The following is a 25,576-nucleotide window of genomic DNA, read 5'->3' on the forward strand; positions in this document are numbered from 1 at the left end:
TCAGAAATTAATTTAGTCGTTTTACTCATTGATTTTAGATTTCTCTTTAGGACGTCCGAGAAGGATCCCTTATCCAGAGAAGATACTGGCTTTGAAAGTTCCTTGACCCTTTCTCTTAGCGCTAGGACCACTCCAAAAATTTGGTTAGCGGCCGCATGCAAACTGACGGCCGCTACCCTGGCATGGGTCCGTTCTTCTTTATTGACAGCTATGCTCATGTTTGTTGGAATACAGTTGAGAATGGTTTCCAGGTGTCCATTGATTGATGTTATAAGATCTTCTTCGATGAAGCTATTGTTTAAACTTTCTGCTGCACTTTCCCTTGACATGTCAGGAGAGGTAATTTACTCAGCAGGTTAGGTTGTATAGCACAAATAAAACGATACCCGGCAAGGACCGGCTTTGCAATAAGAGTTATGATCAGGGCTAAAACTTGCCACAGCAGCGGCTTAAGCAACTAGTGTGACGTCTGAGGTAGTTGAGAGGCGCTGAACGGCGACCTCACGCCGAATGGCTAGGACTTCCACGTGGCTGAGAACAATGCTCTTTGTTCGGTGCGGGATTTTGAGCGGCAATGATGTGGCTCTTAATTAATGGATTACCACGATATTTGCATGGTATATTAACTTCATATCAGAGCATACAATATCAGTCGTAGAAGAATGTAATCCAGTACGATCACGCGTAACGGCGACAAAGTCCAAAGACGCGTGCGACGATGGCCACTCAGTGCAACGTTCGATTCGAAGAGAAAAATAATAAGACAAGTGTACTCACAGAAACCAGGCTTTTTACACGTCCCAATGATATATAATTTATCGGTGTCTACCTCACCAATTATCCAAGTTTTCGATCAAAACACGGAGCACGTTAATCCAACACCACGGAACGACGATCCCCTAACCAGTATCCATCCCCAGCCATCTATAGACACCACATATATGACGAAGGGTGCGTTCTTTTATTTCTCTGCGTAACTCCGCGCGAGCGACATTCGTTTAAAAATTCCTTGCGGAACGCGTTCCTAAATTCCGGTCGGAGTGCGCGCCGTCGAACGGCAAAAACGGCTGCTTGTAGCAGTAGTTTACGGTGGAAAGCAACATGGCGTCCTCCATGGCTCAGATAGTTTCGTTTTGGGGTCCATTATGTGGTTTTATGAATGAAAATTTAGTAGTTGTGAAAGCGCAAGTTAGTGCAGGCGGTGATGTAAGTGTCTTTTCGAATTTTTTCGAATGGTAGCCGGCCTTCTAATTATTTTCGTGGCTATTTTGAATGCTCTTTCAACGGATAATATATTTTATGGTTAAATTTTACAATTGGGACCCTTCTTTTGCCTTTAAAAGCTTATATTTTAGAATTATAGATTCCTCCATCACGGTAGTGCGGGCGCCGCCATCATTTTTTCCTTCACCGTCGTTCCTAAATGCCTACAAACAGCAGCGCATTCCCGTAGTAGCGGAGACGCAGAGCGACCGCTATTAACGAACGCACCCGAAAATGTTTTTTCTATATGCAATTTTCGTATGGGCATTTCTCGTGCGCAGTTTCCTGGTTACCGATCCATAATGAGGAAAACCGGACAGCCAGACACCGGATGTGGACGTCAACCTACAGCTCTGGGGACTAAGGAATCGAATTTTGGTTGGTAAATCTAGTAATTCTTAGAGACCTTCTATCTCGGATATGTGTGCCATGTCCGTCACCACACGATACATTGTGGGTCTGGCAGAACCCATGATGAGTATGATTTTAGAAAAGTCCTTTTAGTGCCCTTATGCCGGAAATAATCAAAAATGAAAAAGTTTTCATAATTAAAAAGTTTATAAATATTTCAAATCAGATATTCTCTTTGTTTTTAATTAAAATATTGAATAAAACGAATTCTTTTTCTTTTCTGTTTTTAATAAAAAATTTCAGAAATTAAATTTTTTTTGGAACAACAGACATCTTGGTCTTTTATTCTACTGTCCAATTTATTTTAATTAAAAGTTTCGCACGAAATATTTATAATAAAAATATCTTATTTATTTATCTAATAAATTGAAAAAATCGAACATAAAATTAATTAACTTTCAGTCAATATTTCCTCTGTTCTATTATTTAAAAATATTGAACGATGTATTTAAAATTTAAAAAGTAGTTGAATTAAATGTTACAATAATAAATTTCAAGAAATTTTCCATGTTACAGGGATAATAAAAAGAAAAGCAACGTACACATCTTTTGGGAATGAACATGACATGTAATGAAAAGAAGTTGTTGCCATTTTGAAAAATCTTAAAGTCTCGATGGTTCCGCAATGCCATGATATTACTTATACAATATGCAGGAAATAAGAAAGCACGAATGACGTCATAACTGATTTTAAAAGTTTGGCATTCACACGATTACTAAAAGCAGGAAAAGTCTTCTTTTCCATTATGCATTCGACGATTTTCACTTCGAAATCTATAACAATTCAGTTTTCAGTTTGACAGAGAAAAGTCCTTTAAAACGGGTATTTTTAAGAGACTTTTAAAAAACTATCGTCATTTAAAACACAAGATGTTTTTGAGAAGGTCGACCGCATCAAAAACTAGTTGAGCAAGAAACAAACATTATCCACGACAAGCTCAAGTAATAGATTCTTATCACTATTAGTACCTACTGTACTCTACTGTATTTTATCACTGCTGTACGTGTACTGTATTAAATACATTCGTTCTCGTAATTAATCTATTTAAAATTATATAAAACAAGTTCACATAGAATATGTTTTCTATAAACACGTAGAAAAATAAATATATTATCAAATTCGTGCATTTCGTTAATTTTCATACTTCTTAAGTAATTAACCATATTAAAATTAAACAAAATTCAATCGTGTTTAAATGAAAGAAAAACATTTCAATTTAGAGAAAATATTGATTAAATCATTGCTTTTTATCTTACATTTATAAAAATATAATTTGTACAATACACAATAGAATGAAAACACCACCTTTTCATAAATTATTCAAACGTTTCTACATGATTGTATTCTGTAAACAGAAAACATGAAAAACCTTTAAACATCACTATTGTATTTTTTTCATTGAAGAATTTTCTATTAATTTTTACTAAATTAATTTCATTTAGTATTGTTTTATCTTACGGTGAAGACTGTTCTAAGATCAAAGAAAATGAATGTTTCCTTCCCTTTAATCATACTCCTAATGATGATCCTAATTCAATATATTGAAGGCGAGTACAGATTTGATAATTTTATTAAAAACATTTTTTTATATTTGAGTTTTTAAATTATAATTTATGATCGCTATTTAACTTATTTTTAAATATATTTCTTTGTATTAATTTAAAATTTAGAAATATTCTCATTGGCATTCTCATAAAATCAAGATTTCGAGTATATTTTAAAACAATTATTATTTTTGCAATATGAAATAATCTGTAGGAAAAACCAAATTAATTCTATGTTCCTTCCAATATAATTATGTTGGCATCTTCAAACTATACTACTTTTCATTCAGCTGTAGGGAGAGAGTGCTTTATTAGTTGTATTGTAACAATAGTTCATTGTTTATTGCAGCCTTACAGTTAAACACCTTTTCTCTTTTATAAATAGTTTAAAAATGATTTAGTTTAAAAATTTTCAACTTTCAACAATGTTGAAAGGACTATAAAAAATATTGTAAGAGAGAGTATTGGAAACATTATCCACAATTTTAGTCATAGTATCTAAAGCAGGCTCGTGCACTGGTTTCATGAAACGTTTGGTTTCTAGATTTCTTCAAATTAATTAATCATTAATTCCTAATTATTACATTTAGTACAGAATGGCGCTTAAACTTTTTACTGCTAAATTATGTTAATTACTTTTATTGTTAAAACATTCTATTAAAATTAGCTTTTATATTATTAATTATATTAATAAATAAATTGCGTGTAGCGCCATCTGTCATAAGATTTTATTATAAAAATAGACTTAAAATTTCGATTAAAGATTGCTTTGCTATTCAAGGGCGTCGCCAGCTAATGGGCCAGGGGGGGCAAGATGATATAAATTGATAAAGGATATGAATTGTATGTACGTAAAATAAAAACGATTCATAAATTTTAAGAAGCTTAAGAAGATTATTTTAATTAAAACATAATCTTCTTGGGTTTTTCGCGCGGGAATTATAAATCGGGCAATAAATGACTTAGCATTTAAATAATTTTTTTCGCATGTCTAGGGAGGGGCAACTGCCCCTCTGCCTCCCCTCTGGCGACGCCCTTGTTGCTATTTCCGATTACTGTTTTTATTACATATTTTTTTTACAAACAAAACCAAGTATCGATTATTTAAAAACTCCAGAAACAAGTTGCGTAACTTTTCCGGCCAAAAATACTCATGTTTAAGAAATACAAAGACACATGACTAAGTTAAATTTGTATGTCGCGCCATTTGTTACGAGATGTTGTTATAAATAAATTACATACTGTATTAGTAATTATAATTATTATAAAAAGGCTAAAGGCTTCATTTTAAAAGTAGAAGTGAGTTTTTAAAGATATTTATAAATCCCAATAATGAGTAAAATTATTAAGTCCGATTATATCCAAAATATGACACATGATGCCCCTGTATCTTCTTGTCACTCGAAGCTTAACCGTCAAAATTTAATAGCATCAATGCCCTTATATACATGCTACCATACCGAATTTTGTTTCTTATTTCTTTGTTCTTGTGTTTTATTTGTTTTCGCGCCTATTTTTCGTTAGGTTCACGCAATGCTGTTTTTCTTTTTGATCCTTATCCCTAAATTCCGTTAGGGGCTCTCCGTCACATCAGAAAGCACAGACACTATCTCTGTACATGGACAAAGAAGCCATGGACTCCTATTTTTTACATTTAAATGAACCCCCATTACATTCTTGAATTCCTCATCTCAATTAATAGAAAATAGCAAAGTTTAGTCAAAATCGATCCAACAGATTTTGAGAACGAATACAATTCTGTAAGCCACATAGAAGAGGCTTCACTAACGCTCCGCCTCAACAAGAGAAAGCATTGAAATCGTGTCAAATTTAACTCTCCAAGTGTTTTTACAAATCTCCACATTTTCAGACCTCTTGAATCCAAAAAGTCAAAAAATCCAGCAACGAGTTGCGTAACATTCTCGCCTGTTAAGATATTCTATTTAAAAAATAGCTTGTATATTATTAATAAATAAATTGCGTGTGGCGTCATCTGTTATTAGATTTTATCATAAAAAAGTTTTGATATTATTAATTATTATAAAATGGCAAAACGCTTAATTTTAAGAGTAGAGATTGTTGGCATTTACAAATTTTTAAAACTCATTTCTACCCTCAAAATCAAGCCTTTTCTCTCTTTTAATAATTAATAGTATATAATTTACTTTTTTAAAAATAAAATCTCATAACAGATGGCGCTACACACAATTTTATTTGAAATAATTACTACTTGAAATAAATAAATAAACTAAATAAAACTATGCATCTAGCAGATTTAGATTTTGTCCTAGGAAATTTTCCTACAAAGGTGGGCGAAGCCGTTTAAATGTGAAAAATAATATTTTTTCATTGTTTTAGGCCACGATAAGAATTCCTACCTGTGGAAGATAGCATTGGTATTAAATATTATTTCTATTGTTGAATAAATATTAAAATATTTGTAATTATTTATGTTTAAAGAATTAAATTTTGTTTATTAGCCGACCCGTTTTCAGTACGCATCTGAAGAAGTAATCCACAAAAGTTTTAAACTCTTCAAAATTCTTCATAAAAGACTAAAATTTAGGTAAGTTTTTAATATAAATGTTATAATTCTTTATCGACTGTATATTCTTGCATATAACCTGCATAAAATTTCTAGAACGAAGATAAAACCTTCTCATTATCAGTGAAACTATTTAGGAGTTTTCTCCTAAATTTAGCGGAAATGAGCAAGATGGGGAAATTTAGAGGGAAAATGTAAAATAGAAAATGAGTGAAACTAGTTTATAAAAGTGTAGAGTCGAGATGAAAATGAAATTAATGTGCATTTGCAATGAAAATTTGTTTCTCTTGATTACCAAAACACTACTAGTTTTTTGTTACGATTAACAATATACGAACTTCCGATGCAAACCGGAAGTTACGTTATTTCAATTCAAAAATTTTTCCCCGAAATGAGTTAGATAGACGACCGGCACGACTCGATTTTCGGCATTGTGTTCGAAGTTTGTCAATCTGAAAGTTGGAAATCCTAACTACAAAGGCCTGAAAGGACTATTATGCGGTCGAACTGAAGTTGAGCGATGTGGATCGACCTATCCACTATCCCTTTTATCTGAAACTCCAAAGCAGCAGTCACATCTTCAACCGGCTCCAGCAATCTCCAATACAATGGCGTAGCGAACATAACTGGCTCCCGACACTTTATTGGGGCCCCTCTCCCTCTCCAGAAATACATATAGTTTGTCTTGGAGACCATTTGGGCGCCCCTCTGCGAGTTGCGCCCGGTGCATGATACACCCCCTTGCACCCCCCTCGCTACGCTACTGCTCCAATAACGCAGAAACTCGAGGGAGAAGCCGCTTGATAGCACTTATGTATATATTGTAGAATTCACAATCGTCTGTATTCACGAAATAAAATTCCCAACATTGGAGCAACTTTGTTTAATGATTATTATTGGTTCCTTTCGCCTTGAATTTCACTAGTCGAAATAATAGTCTCGTGTAATGTTATGCCTTCTACAGTATATTTCTGATACAATGTTTGCCTATGTCGATTATATAAATACTTGTGTATTTGCAGATATGAAGTGGTGCGGCCAGCGCTGAATTTAGTCAACGAAGACAGTGTAAATGGAACTTATTTAGGGATTCTTGGACAGTTATTCAACAAGGTCAAGTACTGGTTAAAATAACTTTTTCATTTCTTCATAAAATATAAAATTCTAACATTTCACTATAAATAATTTAAAAAATCATAACTAAAATCTAATTATTGTTCTTAAGCTTTTTGAATTTATATAATTTCTATATTATAATGTAAACTTTTCGTGTTTCTTTAGACGGCAGACATTTATCCATATCCTGTGGCAGTCAGGCATAGTCGGCACGAGATTGCGGACTTCTCCTCTATTATTGGAATTTATTCGATAAACTTTATCATTAAGCAAATAGAAAAAACACCAGATTGGCAGGCAATATTCGAACCTTTCTCGTTACATGTTAGTACTTTTCTTATTGTATCTGCTTCGTTACATTGTTGTTATTATTTTTTGCATTATTTCCGTCTAGAAAACAGTAATACGCTTTTTATTTAGTATTCGATGTGGTTCAGACAAATGAGCAATAAGATATAATACTCTCGTAACTATGTGAGAAGTTAGCATACCCATTTAGAAATGGTGAACTGTTTTCTTTTACTAAGAAGTTGGCCCTACTTAGTATGTATGTGCAAAAGAAACAAACACAAATTATAATTAAAAACAATTAAAGATAGTCAAAATATTTATAACTCATTATATATATATATATTTTTCTCTTTTTCTTTCTTTTTGTAAAAGGTTTGGCTAGCAGTAGGAATCACATTTATTTTGGTTGCATTAGTCCTTCCTATAATAATAAATTACGAATTAAATAAAAGTGAAAATGAACATCGTTGGACAAAGATGAGAAGCTTTTGGTTTCTATTTTCCTCTTTTACTAATCAAGGTGCAAATTTTTATCAAATTTTTATTCAAACACAAATTTCATCAATAAAATGCTTATATTTATTTTTCAGGATCTGACATAAGTTACATAAACCGACTCGTTTCCAGAACTTTTATCGGAATTTGCATAATATCGATTTTAATATTAACATTTGGCTATAGTGGAACTTTGACTTCATACTTGACTGCTCCGGTTCCGGAGCCTGTTCCAAGAACATTCGAAGAATTATCTATTGCTGTAAAAAATGGAAAATGCTCATGTAGTACCCACTTAAATCAAGACGTAACGAAATTAGTAATGGTAACGTTTCTTTCTAATTTATTAAAATTCAATATAATCTTTTGATGGTCTTGTTAAACATATTTCAATACACGGGTAGTCAGGGATTGATTGTAATTATCAATTTAGTTCACTCGTCTTAGCAACATGATAATAAACACTTGAAACAGACTACACAATTGTGAATTTTTTAACTTAATATTCTTCCAGAACTCTAAAAGCGAATTTATGAAAGATATAAAAACACATATGATCACCAATAACAATTTTTTTCGAAGTTCCGAGATCAAGAAACAGGTGATGAAACGACGATCTGCATTTATTTCACTTAAATATGTTTTATCGTGGATGGCTAAATATTACCCAGGACAATGGTATATCTGTGATGACTCGTTGAATATCTTAATTAGTGCACTTCCTATGAGGAAGGGATTTCCATTTAAAAAAGATGTTGATTTTATGTAAGTATGAACTTTCATTTCCAATGTTTATATATATATATAAACATCTCTTTTACTTAAATTCGTTTCTCAAGAAATTAGGCGCATGATTCATATGTCCAATCTCAAGATTTATACAGGGTGCCCCAAAAGTTGCTGTGCAGGGTGCTCCTAAAGTTACTACCATGTTTTTCAGATATTTCTTCGTGTGTAACTAATTGTCTTGGTTAATACTTTCTACTTTCTACTCTCAAGATTGTCTTCAAGCAAGGTTGACAATTTCATTATATGCTGCAATGCACGTTAACTTTTGGCACACTCCGTATTCAATATTTGTTTAAAATTTATTTGTTGTATCATATCAGTTATTCATTGTGTATAAAATATATTTTTTTACAGAGTTAGACAATTATTTGAAACTGGATTAATGAGTACAGTTTACCCCGCCGTAGTTTACAATATTCAGAAAATGGAAAGTCAAATTATGCCATTAGATCTAAATAATTTTTTAGGTGTCGCCATTCTTCTAGTAGCTGGATATACATTATCGATTATCTGCTTTGTTGTAGAATTGTTTTTAGGAAAGAAATCAAAAGTCGTACCTGATCGGAATAACGCTTAATCTCTTTAATGGAAAAATTGACTACATTTCCATATTTAAAAATATAACTTAATTTTATTGTGTAAAGTATAGCCCCAAATAATTACAGTATAACTTCGATAATCCGGCATGCTATTATTCCTCTAATTGGAATTTACGTTGTCACTGATCTTAACACAGTATATTCGTGCAGATCGATTAAAGAACCTGCCTAAACAATTCGGAGCGTACAGAAGCTTGAGCTGTACAGAAATGTCTACAATATTGTCTTCTCACATAACTTACAGAATTTTGTAAAACATCCGGTAAACCGACAATATTCTGGTCGCGTAGGTGCCGGATTGACGAACTTCTACTGTATTTTAAATGAACTTTTTCTTAATTAATTAATTAATAGAAGTCACATTTTCCAACTTAAAATTATTAAATAAAAATGCACTTAATATAAAAGTAAAACAAGCACGAATATTTAAGTGACTTAGCTCATCGATAGCCATACGAAAGATAAGAAATGCTGAAAATGAGTAATCGTTAATGCGTATATAAACAGTTTGGAAATTATACTAATGATATATGAATGTAAATGTTGGGAAAAACTGTTATTAAATAGTTATAATGATATTCCTCCAATTACAAATAGAAAATTGTATGAAATTTCTCGTCTATCAACTTACATTCTTTATAATATTGAAATGGTTATCTTTATATTAATATTTAGAAATTGTATTATAATAAATTTATATCCTCTATTTTCTTTGTCTCCTTTTCTATTCATTTTCTGAGTGACTACTGTACTCAGAAAATTGAACTGTCAAGTATTCATTCATTTACTCAATTACATTTTACTTATCTTCCATAATGACTTTACATAAGAAACTGACTCCCTCATCCTGTTTAGGTGTTCATATTAAACATAAAATGTAATGACAATTTCAGAAATTTATTATTTGTAAGAATATTTAATTAATTATTAAACCAACAGTAAATAACAGATATAATTTTACTTATTATTTTCATTTAATAAAATATAAGTGGTTAATATGTAAAACAGAAAAAAATCATGGCATTTCAGGCAAGTACTTCTCTTCTGTTTTCTGTTTCTTTTTGGGTAAAGTTTGTACAATAGATTTCTTTTTTCTTTTAAGTATATTTCGATCATCTACTTCTGTATCGTAGTAAGACATGTCTTCTTTTTCGTTTATCTCATATTTTTTCTCAGCTGCATGTTTATTTCGTTCGTTCGATCCTTCTCCTGCGCAAATTTGTTGATTTTCCAACCATTCTATACTTCTATTCTTTTCATTATCATGAGGGATGCAATACAATGCAACAATCACCAATATAAGAAATAATATAAGTATAGGATAATACCATATCTCGTAACTATCGTTTTCAACTTTTATTGCCTTTTTAGTTAAGCAAGTTCCGTTTCTATCCAAATAATTAAAAATAAAAATAAAAATTTAATAAAAAACTCGAAAATAATTTAAAGTGCACTAACCTTAAGCATATTCCTCTGTTCTGGTCACAAAGAATCCCTTCCATTTTCAAGTAGAAATTGCCATCTGATGTGGACATGTTGAATGATTTTGCAGGTTTGCAAATCCCGGATTTCAGTTTACAACATATGTAGCATTGCTCGTCTTTAGAGGAACACTGGCAAAGTTCTAGGCCGTGGTCATTGCAAATATCGCTCGTACACATTCCATTACGACAGGTTTGATAAGATCTCGAACAGACTGTTCCGTCCGGTTGAAGTGTTCCAGAACAAAATGGAGAATCGCCATCGCAGGTGCTGGAGGCGTCGAAACAAATTATGTTACTAAAGCATGTTCTGTTTTTATCCAAGGAAATAACATTACACGAGTTATCGCAACATTCCGCAGTCTGTGGTGAACATGTTTCTCTGAAAGTACATTCAAACGGCAAATCTTTAGGAATGCAACATTCAGAAAATTTACATTCCTGTCCAGAATAATCACAATCGCAGTCTTCATCTTTTTCAATAATTCCATTGCCGCATATCGATTTTCCAATTTTTCTGAGACATTTATCTGTGTTTAGATGGAATTATGGTATATATTTATGTAGAATTTATATTATTTAATTTTATTTTAAAAATTAAATTATAGACTCACCCTGCATTTTCATATACTCAGCAACAGTTCTCGTACAACAAGCAGAAAATTTCCAATTATTTGAACGAGTTCCAAAAGGAACATAAGAATGCATGATATAATTTCCGCCATTTTCTTCTGGAGTACAAAGTTTACTCTCTGGAGGATCGTCCACGCATCCAAATGCGTGACCCAATTGGTGTGCTAAGTTTAGAGCTACTCTAAATCTTGGTATTTCTTTCTGTCTTTCTAAATATGTAACATAAGCCACATTTCTTTTCATTTCACAGTTGTTTACCGAATTTTTCTCACAAATTCCTCCCAGTTTATTCAATTTTTTAATAGAACAATGCGATTCAATCCAGAAATCTCTAATACAAAAATACACCGTCATGCAATAATAATGGTTATAATAAGATAAACTTTTCAGAAAATCGCCATAGTCGCTTAATCCTGTTTTATGTAAAGGATAACCTGGAACAGTTTCATTTTGAAAAATTATAATTTTTTCCACATAAAATCCGACTCCATCGGGATTTCCATCTTCATCCAAGTCCATATTTCGAAAAATCAGATCAGCAATGCTAACGTAATAAAGCATATCAGCAATGGTAAACTCATAGTTGTAGTTGTTCCGTTTCAGATATGTGGGATCAGCTAATAATTGTAAGGAACATCTCCGTTCAAACCTGAAATGACCACATAATTTTACTACTACGAAGATCATTAATTAACTGTCATTTTAACTTCTAATTATATAGGAGAGGAGAGGGGTGTGAGATAAAGCAATAATAACACATGAATGATTCTCGGGAAGACTGTCTCCTGTTTGACACGCCAAAAAACCCGAGAAACCAGGCATGAACCCGCAACCATTGACGGGCGCAGTTAAAATGAATTGTGGAAACTTAGGATTCGAATATTTAATAATTTAATAATTTTAGAAACCTTTTAATGAAAAATAATTTTACAAGTTCTTGAATGACTTCTATTATTGTTTTTTCTCGTGTTTGTACATTTGCAAACCGGATACAAAACTAACTCAAAAAACACCTGAAACCTCAATTAACTATAGAGATACGGCGTTAAATAATTTGATAAAATTGGAGAAGTAACCAAACGAAAGAAGCAGTGAACCTTGTATAACTCCAGCAATATATTTAACAGTATTTCGACCTTCTGTAAGTCTTCTTCAGTTGGAATATCAAACTTAAAAAAGAACATTCAAGAAACATATTAAACGTAACGGAAATTTGAAACGATTGTTCTGTTTATTTTAGAGATCAAAAACGATCAATCAAAAAAAAAAAAAAAAAAAATCAATCATAAGATCAAAAACGTAAGTTCACTTATTCTTTGGTTACTGGATTTGGGTGTTTTTTCAGTTATAGTTGTGTGCCCAATTTTGCAATAATTACTGCACACAAAGACTTATAAAGGCCAAAACTGTCCTAATTACTAGTAAAATTATGAATATAATTTGAAATTAATTGCTACAGATTAATAAATTTAAAATTTCTTTTTTATTTTAAGATTAAATTTAAATTTAAAAATTTCTATGACTTTATATCATATAAAACTTTTACCTTGTTTTATCGGTTAGAAGCATCGAGTTATACATTTCAGAATTTGTGCAGTTGTGATGTCGTTTAGAACTATAACTTTCAGTGGAATTTCTTTTGTCCATTTCCTCACAATAATTTTTCTTTTCCTTGAATAAATCATTTATTATCACGTCATTTAGTTTATAGACGAAAGATTTCTTCTTATCCTTTAAACTAGGATCGTAGATAAAACTTTCATCGGTAGGTTCCAAATAGAATATTTCATCGTCAATGTTAAATCTTCCTACGAATCCCCTTTTGTTAAAGTACCCTATGGCTGAAGATTGGATCCAGTTATTAACTGTTCCTTTAAGAACATAAGCACCGGATAAACTTCGAAGATACATCTTTTTTACTTTATCGTCATTGTATAGTAATACTTCAGCTGTCGAAGATACGATGGATTCGTCTTTGTATAGATAAAGATTAATTTCTTTTCCAAACACGAAAAATGATACGTTGAAAAATGTATCATTATTTTCCGAAAATTTATAAGATACTACATCTATGAGATTTCCTTGTACCGAATAAACATCTGATTGCAATTGGTAGATACTGGATTCCTCGGACAAGAGACTGCCTAATTTTAAATAAATGACAAAATCCAAAGCAAATAAATATCTAATAAAATGCATTTTTATAACCCTTACCAACGATTTACTTCGATTTTTTCCGATTCGAATATAGAACAACTTTCGAATTGCAAAATTTGAAAACGATCAGGTTCAAAATTGGAATAAAATATTAAAAATTCGAAAAATTTTATTCTAATTTTACGACATACGACTACTAAACCGCGGACCCGGCCGCCATCTTTGAAGCGAATTGAACGTGCGTACGCCATGACACTTTGAGACAGAAAGCTGCACACCTGCAAGAAATACCTAATACAGATACGACTGTTCGTCACATAAATACACAGTTTTGACGACTGTAATTTGCAGAATTGATAAATAATAAATGAAATAGTCAAAATACTCTGAAAAATATTAAATTAATCTTTAATAATAAATACTAGTAGTTGAATTAGTATTCATTTCGGCTATCCGTAAATGACGTATACACTGGAAGAGAGGGAGGGGGATCAGACAAATCGGACAAGGAGAAAGGGAGGGTTGAGCTTCAGTGGATTTCCGTATATTTCATTGAAATGTATACAGTTTACGCATTATATTTATTTCGAAATTTCTTGTACGTTTCATTTTTACTTGTGGTATCTATCATTCGTAAAGTAATAAAGATTTAAGGAGGGTGAGTGTTGTTGGACGTCCGAAGAGGGGAGTAAGTTACGGAAATTTGGACAAACTGGGACGAGAGGGCGAAGAGGAGTAAAATTTTTAAGGTTGTGTAATTTATGGATGGCCCCAAAAGAATATTTTCAAAGTAACCCATCAATAAACGTAACTTATTCACCTTTAACATGAACAAGTTTGGTGTGCATTTGTCTGACAGAAACATCACGACTATCCCGATTATCAGGTGAGTCGGGTATTTGAGTTTCATCTTGCTGCTGCACATTCCGCTCATCATCACCTACGTTAGCCAATGATGTTCGCTCTAGTAGTCTTGGTACTATTGGCTGTCTCTATAGAGGACGAGTAAAATCAAACTTCGTATGAACCGATGTTTCGTGCAAATAGGTGTATCAGTTCTGTGTAGAAACGGTCAGGTTCGAAGAGCCGATTGCAAGAAACACTACAATTGCTCGGTCTCCATTCGTCACGGCGCGCCGTGTTGGTAGTTGACAGAGCGCGACAGTATTACTTGTTTTTAGGAAACCCGTCAATAAAATGTGATCGTTTTATGCACAAAAGAGAATACCAAACCATCGGTCGGTGATCAATAGTTGCTCGTATTTGAATTACAGCGTTAGTGGATAATGAAACACGTTTCCAGTGATCTGTAAAATTCTCGTAGGTCTATAGTCAAACCTAGTTCAATACGTAAATAAAAAAGATAATTGACATAGGGTAATAACGGACTTTTGAAAGGTTTTTGATGTTTCTTCAGAAAAATGTTTTTAAAAGGAGTTACGATATATTGAATGCCAACCGACGATATAGTATCAGAACAACTAGGCGCCGCCATGACAGTCTAAGGAGGAACCCAATTTCTTTGGCTTCAGACGACAGCACTATTTTTTACGTTAAATTTTATCGGGTTCGGGATTTAGTAGTTATATGTCGTTGGAACGAATAGTGAAATATCTTTCGTGTCATTTAGGGAGAAGTTTATCAATTAAAATTAAAATAAATTTTTTAGAAAAAGAATTAATTAAGCTCATTTTCGAATTAATTCGAACTTTTAGAATTTAACACATACATAGTAAATATCATACTATTGTAATCTGTTTAAAATTTTCATCATTAAGCACAACGCATTGTTAATAATAATAATCGCTTCGACCTGCCTTTCTGGTCGTCCTGGTTCGAATGTGAAGTTGTGAATTTCAAGAATTTTTACGAGAAATCTGTTCTGGTTTTTCCTGCTGTAATCTTTCACCATCCTGCCGAATCCACGTTGTGTGTAATAAAAAACTGTTCTCTTCCTTACCGCAGAGTGGAAAAGTTAAGAATAAATAAATAAATAAAACTAGGAAGATTGAATGATGTGGTAAAGGTATCAAAACCCCTTTCTGGAAAGAGTTCGAGTCCAGTTACGAAAATGTTGAAATCTCTTAAGATTTCAAAATTTTCGTAACTGGATAAACCTGGATGACTACTCTGCGGACTTCTGTTGTAACCCGTTTATTTAATAATTAGTACAGTAGAGCGTCGATAAGTGGAACGTCGGTAAGTGGAATTGCCGGAAACTGGAACGATTTTCAGTCGGACTGTGTCGTGCTGAATCGAATGTTTTTGATACTAAATTTACTTCTAAAGTATAATTTTCATGTTTTTTATATTCTTTAATATATTTATTTTGTTTGTACAAAATGCAGAAATAATTTTTAACGATACGATAGCCTCGATGATTATTATAAAAATTTTCGTTAGGCTTAAAATCGACGAAAATTCAACACGAAGCGACACGCAACGGAGAAAAATTCAACAGGAAGCGATACGCAACGGAGAAAAATTTGAACATCGGACAGGTTAATGTATTTTTTCGTACAAAGTCGGAAACTGGAACAAATCATTAACTGGAAGGACCCCAGTCCCCAATTGGTTCCACTTATCGACGCTCTACTGTATTGGGCTGGCTGGTCGAGGTAATGGGCTTTCCCCAATGGGCCGTCGTTTAAAAATTAATATATGATAATAATATAATAAGAATAAAACACGACACTAAGCTTTTTCGAATAGGCCTATATATTATTTTTACAACAAAAATTCCGTATTTGTACCTTGCTTGTTACATTATTGCATCATTGTGAAATCGCTTGATTTCGGAGACTTTCAATTGATTACGTGTACAGTTTTGAGCTACTTTTGGCCCCTCTCTCTCCTGTTGCGTATAATGGTGTATATACATTTGGCAAATCTCTCCTTTCTGATTACGTACATGAATGAATGACAGAAAATATTTGCGGAAATTTTTACAATTAATAGTTTATTCACGTAGCTAGTAAGTAGGCTTATAAGAATAAATTCATATGCCACTATTACCAAAGTCCACATACACAGTCCCTCCCTCTCTCCTCATCGAGTAACAGTGATTTACTGGGAGGAGGCGATACGTCGTGTAATGATGTAACGCCCTTCCCTCTGTTAAATTCTATTGTGATTAATGGATGGCAATTAAAAAAGTTATAATTTTAATTGCTGTCAGCCTATATTTGAGTTTTCCCCGCATCTAATTTTCCACTCCGGCCTAATATTATTAAAGTAATTAAATGAGATTGCGAGCCACCAGTTGACAAGCTCGTATTATTATACCGCATTTTCGTCTTCAAAAATAGGCTGTAAATATAAAATTAAATGTCCTATAGTTGTACTATTTTGTTGATTTTTCTCCGGAAGTTTGTGTAATTTAATACAATAAATAAATGCCTAGATAATCTACTCGATATCAATGGAGATAATAATATATTTAACCAATCTGTGCAACTAGATATAAATTGTAATTGTTCTCAACAGGATGTAGATGGTTTGTGCCCCACTTTTAAGCAATTTCTGAGTTTTTACTTAAGGCTTTTTGAAATTCTTCCGGATTAATTTAACTCATCTAGAAGCCGGATATTCTAGTACACTCACTTTTCTTCTTTTTTTATTTTCTTATATAAATATATACAATTCCAGTTTTTGACTTAAAAATAGTATATTACACATAACAAAAAAATATATTTAAATTCTTCAAATGTTATTTTGTATTAATTCTATTTTTTAATTTATTTTATTAAAATAATTATTAATACAATCGATTTTTCTTTGATAAATTGGGACTATTTTTAATTTTAATTCGTCAATAATTTATCAAAAATTATTGATATTTTAAAATTTTTTGAGTGATTTTATCGGTAATACAGGATAAAATTTATTTATTTAGAATATTTTAAAGATTTTTCTATTTTTTTTCCTTAAACTTGAAGAAAGTTTACTAACACCATTTAAATTTTCGCATTCTTTATTATGTAGGAGAGTCGTGCACTTCATTTGTTTAGCCATTTTATTGCGTGTTGCAACAGATGGACCTACGAGATGAGTACTTTTAAGAAGTAAGTTTCAGTCCTATTTCAATATTTTCGATTTTTAGAACTAATATAAGCAGCTTCACTCCATCTTTTATACATTATCTGCATTCTTTGATTCTATTAGTCATGCCCAAACCATACATTTGTGAAGATCTTCTTTAATGTAATATAAATTAAGTATATATTTATAATAATTTAATTTAAAACTTATATATTTTAAACTATTTTAATGAGTTTCAAGCGATTTTTACTAATTAATCATCCTAATTAGTAAGCTCATCTTCAAATGGATCATAGGTGCTCTATTGATATCGATTATAGCAAATGTATCTTGAATATCATATAGAAATGAATTTGGTACAGGAAAATAGTAGAAAAAAATTACATGAAATTAGTATTTTCACTAACAAAATGCTGATTTTTTTCCCCCTTTTCTCTCTAGTGACCCCGTCTAAGAATCTATTAAGTACTGTATGATCCGTGTTCCAATTTATAGAATGTAATTTCCAAGATAGAAAGGGGTTACAGGGAAGAATATACAACAGATATATATAGAGAATATACATACTTAAATAAATTAAATACGGCTACTATCAACAATAAGCAATACCAAATTTAGCAATTTATGAATAATATTCAATTAAATATATAAATATAACTTAAGTAACATTAACGTTAAGAGTATACTATTCCCATTCCATAATGTAGAATTTTCGAACAACGGCTGTGACGGAAACAAAAAAAATGGCCGTTGTTTAGAGGTTATTTTGTATGCGGCATAAAAAGAAGCGCTCCTGAATAAATGGCCGCCATTAACAGGTGGCCGTTGTTGAGTTGTGATCATAATTAGAGGTTCGACTGTAGTAAAATAAATAATTCCACATATAAATTCTATTAATTTTACATAATAAAACATAAATTTTCATTAATCTTACACAACGAAACGTGTAACTCTCATTAATTTTATATAACAAATATTTAATAAAGCACATAATTTTCATTAATGTTGTGTAATAAAACATACAAACTATACATTTGAAATACTACTGTACCGTACATAAATCATTTTAATATCAGGAAATGCAATAACCTATCACAGAAACTGTATTAACAGTAACAAAAAAAGGTACACCCTAGAAATAAGTTATAAATTTTCTTTATGAATTATTGTAACAATGTTTTTTATATTCATAAATCAATTAACAATTGTTATTGCTAGAAATTAGTTTAAGCACGAGGAAATTTTAGTTTTATACGCTATAGTAGCATGCTTAACATTACAATGACCCTAGAAAGAGTTTTGTGGTATCTGTATTTAATACTTCCTCAATTCACTAGTAAAATAAAAGTAAATGTTAAACATTTAAAATATAAAATATAAATCGAGTTTAAATAATATTTTAAATTATATAAAATAAAAATAATAGTTACAAAAATTCTAACTTATGTTGCATAAAGATATAGATGTATATCGACGTAAGCCATTATCTGTTTCGAAAAAAGGAAGATTTACTAGTATTTAAGGATCTATAAATATATTAAAGGAAAATTTTCCTGTTTTAAAGTTTGTTTTAAATCTATAAATTATTAAAATCAAGTCATTAAATTTGTTTTATAACACTGTGTAAAGGTGTATATTATCATTGTAATTATTTCCACACTTTATCTATGGTGATGAGAACAAGTCGAGAAACTATAACAGAAGGATCGCGAAGGGTAGGAAAAAAGGGGTGCCTCACTTAAACAGCGCATGCGTATTAGAGGAACAGGTTGTGATGCCTTTCACCTACCGAAACCAGGCCACTGTGCTTGGTCTAGCAGTTATTTCCGCTTACAAATAGGACACGTGTGAAAAGTAGATAGAATTTCCGTTGTCTCGGTGCTTGATGTGTCTTTCGGATTGTTAGGCAAAAGTTTAGGGAGAGTGATACAACAAATATATTAAGAAATGAACATAATGTGTAAGGGACTGTATAGAAACGTTACTACGAATATCCAGGTGAGATCAGTTTTTTAAATCTTTTCGGAGCGCTTTAAACTCCGTTTATCGAGTAAATTGCATGTATTTTTATTAATACAATTTATTCTCCATTTAAATAATTTTTTTCTTTAGTCTTCCAACTAAATCTTACCTATCTCCGTCCAGGTTTACTGTGTAAAATAGTTAAGTAGCTTTACTAGTCGGAGATATTCATTTGTATATGTTATAACATAAGTTATATAATTACGTGATATAACTATATATAGATTGGGTAGGTAATTCGTGACGTCGTAACGGGTATTAGAAAAATCTAGTTCATTGACCTATACAGAAGGTCGTCCATTAAACGGACGACTTTCCTGTTGTGACAATGTTGACAATGACCTAATTTTTAAAATCTCTGTCGTTTTTCTGCATTTTATTTAATTATTTAATAATATTTTTAAAGTTAACTATAATTAAAAAATACATTTTTGTGTATTTATAAGCGTATAAAACAAAAATTTCTATCAGAACTGTGTCAAAATCTAAGATGCATGGTCTTAGATATGACATAATCTTGTAAAAACTCTTGTAAAATCCGGTTTGCTGATTTTCAGCTGCGTAAAAATATTCTTTTACTGTACATAAACTGTGGATTTTACAGATATTGTACCTCTAGGCTGGGTTATTTCTGGTTCTACACCTGTACAGAGGGAAAAACTTTCTAATTCTATTATTGCACACACATTCGACATGAATTATCCTCATCCATTACTTCCAGGTTTATAACTGTATATAATGCAAAACTGTTTTGGTTCTCGTTGGCTTGGGTTTTAAAAATTACATGACTTTGTATTGTTCTATATATTTTATATGCAATTATTAATTTATATATTTTATTTTATTTACAATCCGACTTTTAAGAAAGGAAACCAGCAGAAGACTCTAGACACAGGGCTCCAAAATTTAATCTTTTATATAAAAACATATCAAGGGATAAAAACTGAAAAGTGAGTCTCTATCTGGACCGGATTTACGCATAAATCGAACAAGTTTGGGTCTCACGCTACCAGACTATAGCTTACAACCCTGCGCATTAAAATTTTAGTAGAGGGGAATGGCTTCTCATATGTCATAGCTTAAGGCAACGAGTCTAAATCCGGCCTTGAGCCTCATATTTGTGTCTAGCCGAGCTTTATCTTACGTCTTAGTCTTTATTCTCAAGTAAAGAATTTCAATTTTAACGGCAAATAATTCTTTGCAAATACATTTAAAATACATACGTATAAATTTAAAAACATAAGCAGTAACATACCAAACGGGCTTCTCGGGCATGAGATACCAGAGTCATTAAAACTATTGACATTCTCAAATTATACAAAATTACATAATAATCAGTTAAAATTACGAAATACTCGGTATAAAGCCCAATCGCAACGGACCTTGTGAATATTATTCATTAGCCTATAACTTTATTATTAACAAAGGGTCAGTAAGCAAGTCCCTAGCACAGGAACTATTATGGCCCCTTGATGAGGTCTGATATTTAAATAATCAATTTTAAATTGCACCGTTGCAACGAGATAACTAAAAGTAGTACACTTCCAGTTACTAGTCTATATAAATAGTAACTGAATATAGTTTAAAAAATGTCGGTTTTAATGTTTAACTGCTGAATCATGATTTATAATATGTATTTTATTAGCTTTTCACAGGACCATTCACATACTTCTAAGAGGCACTTTCTAGTTCTAAAACAAGAGTCAAAGACTCTCGACTTATGACCTTGATAACTTAAAGGAACAGGAAAGAAATGAGGCCTTTTACCTTCTAAAGGTGAATAAATATATAATTTATAACATTCGAAATGTTAAAAATAATTGATAAGTCGGATTTTTTTTATTCGTAGATTTAGCTTTAAAACTGTACATTTTATGCTCTAATTTTAGTTGACGTACTCGCATGTCCTGACCTTTTACATACTCATTGTGTTAATATTTATAAATAAAGAAAGAATAATCTTATTATTCGTTATCAGTCAGTTGGAACCAATAAAGAATAGCTTTTTGTCGAATTGGGACATTTTCTGAGTATTCACAATTGATTAAACAATAAAACAAGATCAGAACAATATACTTAAAATTTTAATTTTATTGGTTAGTTTCCTACGCTAATTAGAATAAAATATATTGATTGGTTAATTTAAATTACGTTTCCTTACTCTTATTAGTGAAATTCTTATTTCATCTATTGACAACCGATAGGAAGCATTGTATTTAAAATGAAAGAAACACAATCAATTTTATTGGTTGAGTTAAATATTTATTACACGCGCATTGGTTAAGTTGTTGTCCGGATGACGTTTTAGAATGTAAGTACAGATTAATTATAATTATGTAGGCTAAAATAATTTGATTTTTATAGAACTAGAACGGTAATTATAATTGGAAGGATCAAGAATTTCATGCTCTCTCGTCAAGATAGGTAAGGCGTATTAATTTAACTTTAATTATATTTTTTCCTCGAATTAATTTTTTAATCTATATTCTCGTAGTTAAACATGAAGCTAAATGTTGTGGATCGCTTCCTGACTTTAAAATATAAAAAATTAGGATCCTTGATAGGAAGCCACCCTAGCTACTTCGTCATTGTACCAATTTTCTTATCATGTCTCCTAGCAACTGGTGTTCAGAGGATAAATTATATATCAGATATAGAATATCTCTTCAGTCCATATCATAGTAAGGCTACAGAAGTGAAGGCATTCATAGAAAAGAATTTTATCACTAATATGTCGTATAATTTCGATCCTGGTAGATATACCAGAAGGGGAAGGTTTGGCACATTGCTGCTGGTAACTAAAAATGGTAAGAATATATTACAAAAGGACATTTTCGAGCGTGTTATTGAGATTGATCAGATGATACAGAGCTTAACAATCCATAAAGATGACAAGACCTGGACTTATAAGGAGCTCTGTTGTAAAGACAAAGATGGATGCTTTAGCAATTCTTTCATCGAATCATTAAAACACAATAACAGCCATTTTAAATATCCGTTAGATATTAATAAGAAGAACCTGAAAGTGTACTTCTACGGTGGAACACTAGGTGGCGTTACCACACACGAAGATGGTTACGTCATTTCTGCAAGAGCTATACGACTCCTATATTTTTTGGATGATGATAATAATTATAAAAATGATCTGTCCTTACTCTGGGAGAGGAAATTTATAAAACAATTACAAAATATTCAGATCGAAGATTTGACATCTGAGAGATATGTTTCCAGTTCTGTAGAGACAGAATTTCATAATAGCACTATGGCACTGATGCCATTGTTGGTACTAATATCTTTCATGATGATTTTATTCTCTGCATTGACTAGTATTACTTCAGATTGGATAAGTAACAAACCGTGGTCTGGTGTAATTGGGTGCATGTCATCAGGATTGTCTGTGGCATCTTCGTTTGGTTTGCTGATGTATATTGGAATACCTTACATCGATATGAACTTAGCTGCCCCATTTTTGACATTAGGTAAAATTAGTATTAATTTATGTATTCCTTAACAATAAATAATTTTCCTGACATGGACTAATTACTCAAAATTTTGGATTATTTATAGGTATCGGAATGGATGATACTTTCGTCATGTTAGCAGCTTGGAGAAGAACAGATACTAAGAAAAGCGTTGAAGAAAGGTTAGGAGATGCTTACTCAGAATCGTCAGTTTCCATCACAATAACGTCTTTGACTAATTTCATAACGTTCTGTTTTGGAATGACTACGCCATTTCGTTCCATTCGCATATTCAGCGTTTACATTGTATCTTGCATATTGTTTGCCTACATCTATCAGCTAACATTTGTAGGCGGCTGTATGGCCATCTGTGGTTATACAGAGCAGAAAGGATTGCATTCCATCACTTGTATGCCTGTTGATCCAATAAAAGATAAGAGTAAGTAACACTAAGTTTTTTTTATCTTGTTCGTAGTGATGTTGTTTAATAAATACTTCTTTCGGTAGAAAACAGAGGACTCCTATATCGACTGTTTTGTTTGCAAGTAAAAAATTCAGAAGAGAATAAGGAAACGATACTTGTTACATTTTGGTCGAAAATGAGCGACGTCCTGAATTACTCTTACGTAAAAGTGCTTATTGCAGCCATCTTTGCAATTTACTTAGCTGGTGCTGCTTGGGGGTGTACCAACTTACAAGAGAAAGTAGACCTGAGAGATTTTGTTTCTTATGATTCTTATGTGATGAGATACTTCAATACGTATATTCAATATTTTCAACGTTATCAAACTAGAATACAAATTGTTTTGAATGCAACTGTGGATTATTCCGATCCTTCAGTTCAGCAAAATATTGAAGAAATCTTACAGAGTTTCGAATCTAGTGATCATTTATCTGATTCTACTTTAACAGAATCTTGGCTAAGACATTATTTACAATTTATGAAAGATAAAAGAGGAAAAATACTCTTAGAAACTTATAATACAAGCTCCAAACAGGGATTTCTAGATGGCTTGCGCGAAGTATTTCTTAGACTTCCACTTGCTTCTAGATATAATTATGATATTAAATTTAATGAAAATAATACTGATATTATTACTAGTAGATTTTTATGTCAGACAAACAAGACAACAGATACTAATTCCGAGATTAATATGGCTTTGGAGCTAAGAAAATTGGCCGAGAAGACCACGCTTCCCATATTGGTTTACAATACCTTTTTTCTCTTCGTCGATCATAATTTAATGGTGCTACCATTAACGTTGCAAACCATATCCATAGTTTCTGGCGTCATAGCTATTGTAACATTCTTGTTCCTGCCGAGTATTAAATCCGTTATATGTGTCACTTTTACCATAATTTCTATTTTAGTAGGTGTTATTGGCTACATGACTCTGTGGCACGTTAAATTAGATCCAATTGCCATGATCAATCTTATTATGTGTGTTGGATTTTCTGTGGATTATTCTACTCACGTTGTATATGCATTTATCACTTGCAAAGATAGAACTCCGGGTGCCAGTTTGAAGAAAGCTCTATGTGATGTCGGTTTGTCGATATTTCAAGGCAGTGTCTCAACTATAATTGGTGTCATCGTGTTCATAGATCCTCCGTCATATTTGTATGGTGTCTTTTTCAAGATAATGCTCCTCGTCATCCTGTTTTCGGCTCTTCATGGGTTAATTATTTTACCTCTGCTGCTTTCGTTAACCGAAGGAATATGTTTGAGATCGTGGAAGTTACCATCTTCCAAGGATATTATACCAAGCAGTAATGTTTCTAGCATTCATAAAATGCCAGAAGATCAGTTACCTACAGAGAATGGCATTGAGACTAACCATAATAGCATTACTTTAAAGAAAACGATAAGTAATAAGGAATATATCAATGAAGGTTTTACACCCGATTTACAAGTTAAAACGATAAAGTACGAAAGTTGAGAATTAATATCTGAAAATATTAGATTTTAATATTTTTTTAATGTAAATAAGTGTTTGTTTTTCGTTGTTACCGTTCTATCGAAAATTTTAATAATTTTTCGATAGACACCATTCTCATGTATATATAATCATCTTTTAACAAAAATACTTAATAAAGCATTATTAATATTTTAGTTTCTTTATTTATAAAATTGTCTTAAATATTTTTCAAATTTCCTATTACTCGAATGTGATTTGATGTAGAAACTTATGATTCGTGCTAAGGGAATGAATGGGCACAACGTTTAAAGATAGAGTTAGTAATAACTGATATAGGGATAAAGTGTGTAAATATAAGTTTGTATAGTTGGATCACGTTATGAGAGATAGATAGATGAGAATATTAATTTGAGCTTTGACTTAATTCTATCTCTCTGAACAGTACATTTAAGTCTTAATTCTCAAAACACTAGAAAAGATGTATTAGAGTTAAGGATAGGGAAGGAACCATTGGTTAAAATCATTAGTCCAATAGGTTATGTATACATAACAGTTCAGTATCATGTAAATTTGCACACTAAGTAGATCTTTCCTATAAAAACGGTGTGTGCATTAATAATGGCTCAGCAGATTTATTTATTATTAATTGTATTAGGAAAACAAAGGTCAATAAAAGGTCGAAGAATTCTTGAAAGAGTCGACCGTCAAAATCTTTAAATCTAGAAAAGATTTTTTCGTTTAAATAAGTCTTTAATTTGATTATCCAAGACAGGGTAACATTTTAATTCTAGCAGCTTGCGTTTAGTCT

The 25,576-nt window shown here is 31.8% G+C and overlaps 3 protein-coding genes across 14 annotated transcripts; 2 read left to right on the plus strand and 1 right to left on the minus strand.

Moving 5' to 3' along the window:
* The first annotated feature begins 1,565 nt into the window (after positions 1–1,565).
* LOC136971915 (glutamate receptor ionotropic, delta-2-like) lies at positions 1,566–9,032 on the plus strand. Its single transcript, XM_067266439.1, has 9 exons — positions 1,566–1,641; positions 5,578–5,615; positions 5,700–5,785; positions 6,787–6,877; positions 7,046–7,204; positions 7,544–7,691; positions 7,762–7,991; positions 8,181–8,431; positions 8,810–9,032. The coding sequence occupies exons 1-9, from the start codon at positions 1,566–1,568 to the stop codon at positions 9,030–9,032; spliced, it is 1,302 nt and encodes a 433-aa protein (XP_067122540.1).
* Positions 9,033–9,922: 890 nt separating this feature from the next.
* Positions 9,923–13,439, minus strand: LOC136971861 (disintegrin and metalloproteinase domain-containing protein 10-like). Its single transcript, XM_067266376.1, has 4 exons — positions 12,715–13,439; positions 11,150–11,817; positions 10,513–11,065; positions 9,923–10,442 (listed from the first exon to the last, which is right to left on the minus strand). Exons 1-4 carry the CDS (start codon positions 13,365–13,367, stop codon positions 10,070–10,072), a joined length of 2,247 nt encoding a protein of 748 aa, XP_067122477.1. The 5' UTR covers positions 13,368–13,439; the 3' UTR covers positions 9,923–10,069.
* Positions 12,439–24,941, plus strand: LOC136971859 (patched domain-containing protein 3-like). 12 transcript variants are annotated; one of them, XM_067266364.1, is made up of 7 exons: positions 12,439–12,467; positions 17,310–17,389; positions 20,257–20,338; positions 21,753–21,812; positions 21,883–22,867; positions 22,956–23,288; positions 23,357–24,941. In XM_067266364.1, exons 5-7 carry the CDS (start codon positions 21,889–21,891, stop codon positions 24,787–24,789), a joined length of 2,745 nt encoding a protein of 914 aa, XP_067122465.1. In that variant the 5' UTR covers positions 12,439–12,467; positions 17,310–17,389; positions 20,257–20,338; positions 21,753–21,812; positions 21,883–21,888; the 3' UTR covers positions 24,790–24,941. The 12 variants fall into 12 exon arrangements, with proteins under 12 accessions (XP_067122465.1, XP_067122468.1, XP_067122475.1 ...); XM_067266367.1 differs by lacking the exon at positions 20,257–20,338 and adding an exon at positions 21,593–21,667; XM_067266374.1 differs by lacking the exon at positions 20,257–20,338 and having other exon boundaries at positions 21,883–22,195; positions 22,277–22,867.
* Positions 24,942–25,576: the final 635 nt, after the last annotated feature.

The sequence above is a fragment of the Centruroides vittatus genome, unplaced genomic scaffold (assembly GCF_030686945.1).
Source record: "Centruroides vittatus isolate TY-2023 unplaced genomic scaffold, ASM3068694v2 contig_273, whole genome shotgun sequence".
NCBI classification, from domain to species: domain Eukaryota; kingdom Metazoa; phylum Arthropoda; class Arachnida; order Scorpiones; family Buthidae; genus Centruroides; species Centruroides vittatus.

Excerpts from the sequence above, each read along its gene's own strand:
- LOC136971915 (XM_067266439.1), top strand. The coding sequence starts at position 1,566 with ATGAGGAAAACCGGACAGCCAGACACCGGATGTGGACGTCAACCTACA. Across the intron at positions 7,205-7,543 it reads TCGAACCTTTCTCGTTACAT|GTTTGGCTAGCAGTAGGAAT; the intron begins GTTAGTACTTTT and ends TTTTTGTAAAAG. Across the intron at positions 7,992-8,180 it reads ACGTAACGAAATTAGTAATG|AACTCTAAAAGCGAATTTAT; the intron begins GTAACGTTTCTT and ends ATATTCTTCCAG.
- LOC136971861 (XM_067266376.1), bottom strand. The coding sequence starts at position 13,367 with ATGCATTTTATTAGATATTTATTTGCTTTGGATTTTGTCATTTATTTA. Across the intron at positions 11,818-12,714 it reads CTTCTAACCGATAAAACAAG|GTTTGAACGGAGATGTTCCT; the intron begins GTAAAAGTTTTA and ends TGGTCATTTCAG. Across the intron at positions 11,066-11,149 it reads TGAGTATATGAAAATGCAGG|ATAAATGTCTCAGAAAAATT; the intron begins GTGAGTCTATAA and ends ATCTAAACACAG.
- LOC136971859 (XM_067266364.1), top strand. The coding sequence starts at position 21,889 with ATGAAGCTAAATGTTGTGGATCGCTTCCTGACTTTAAAATATAAAAAA. Across the intron at positions 22,868-22,955 it reads TGCCCCATTTTTGACATTAG|GTATCGGAATGGATGATACT; the intron begins GTAAAATTAGTA and ends GATTATTTATAG. Across the intron at positions 23,289-23,356 it reads TGATCCAATAAAAGATAAGA|AAAACAGAGGACTCCTATAT; the intron begins GTAAGTAACACT and ends TTCTTTCGGTAG.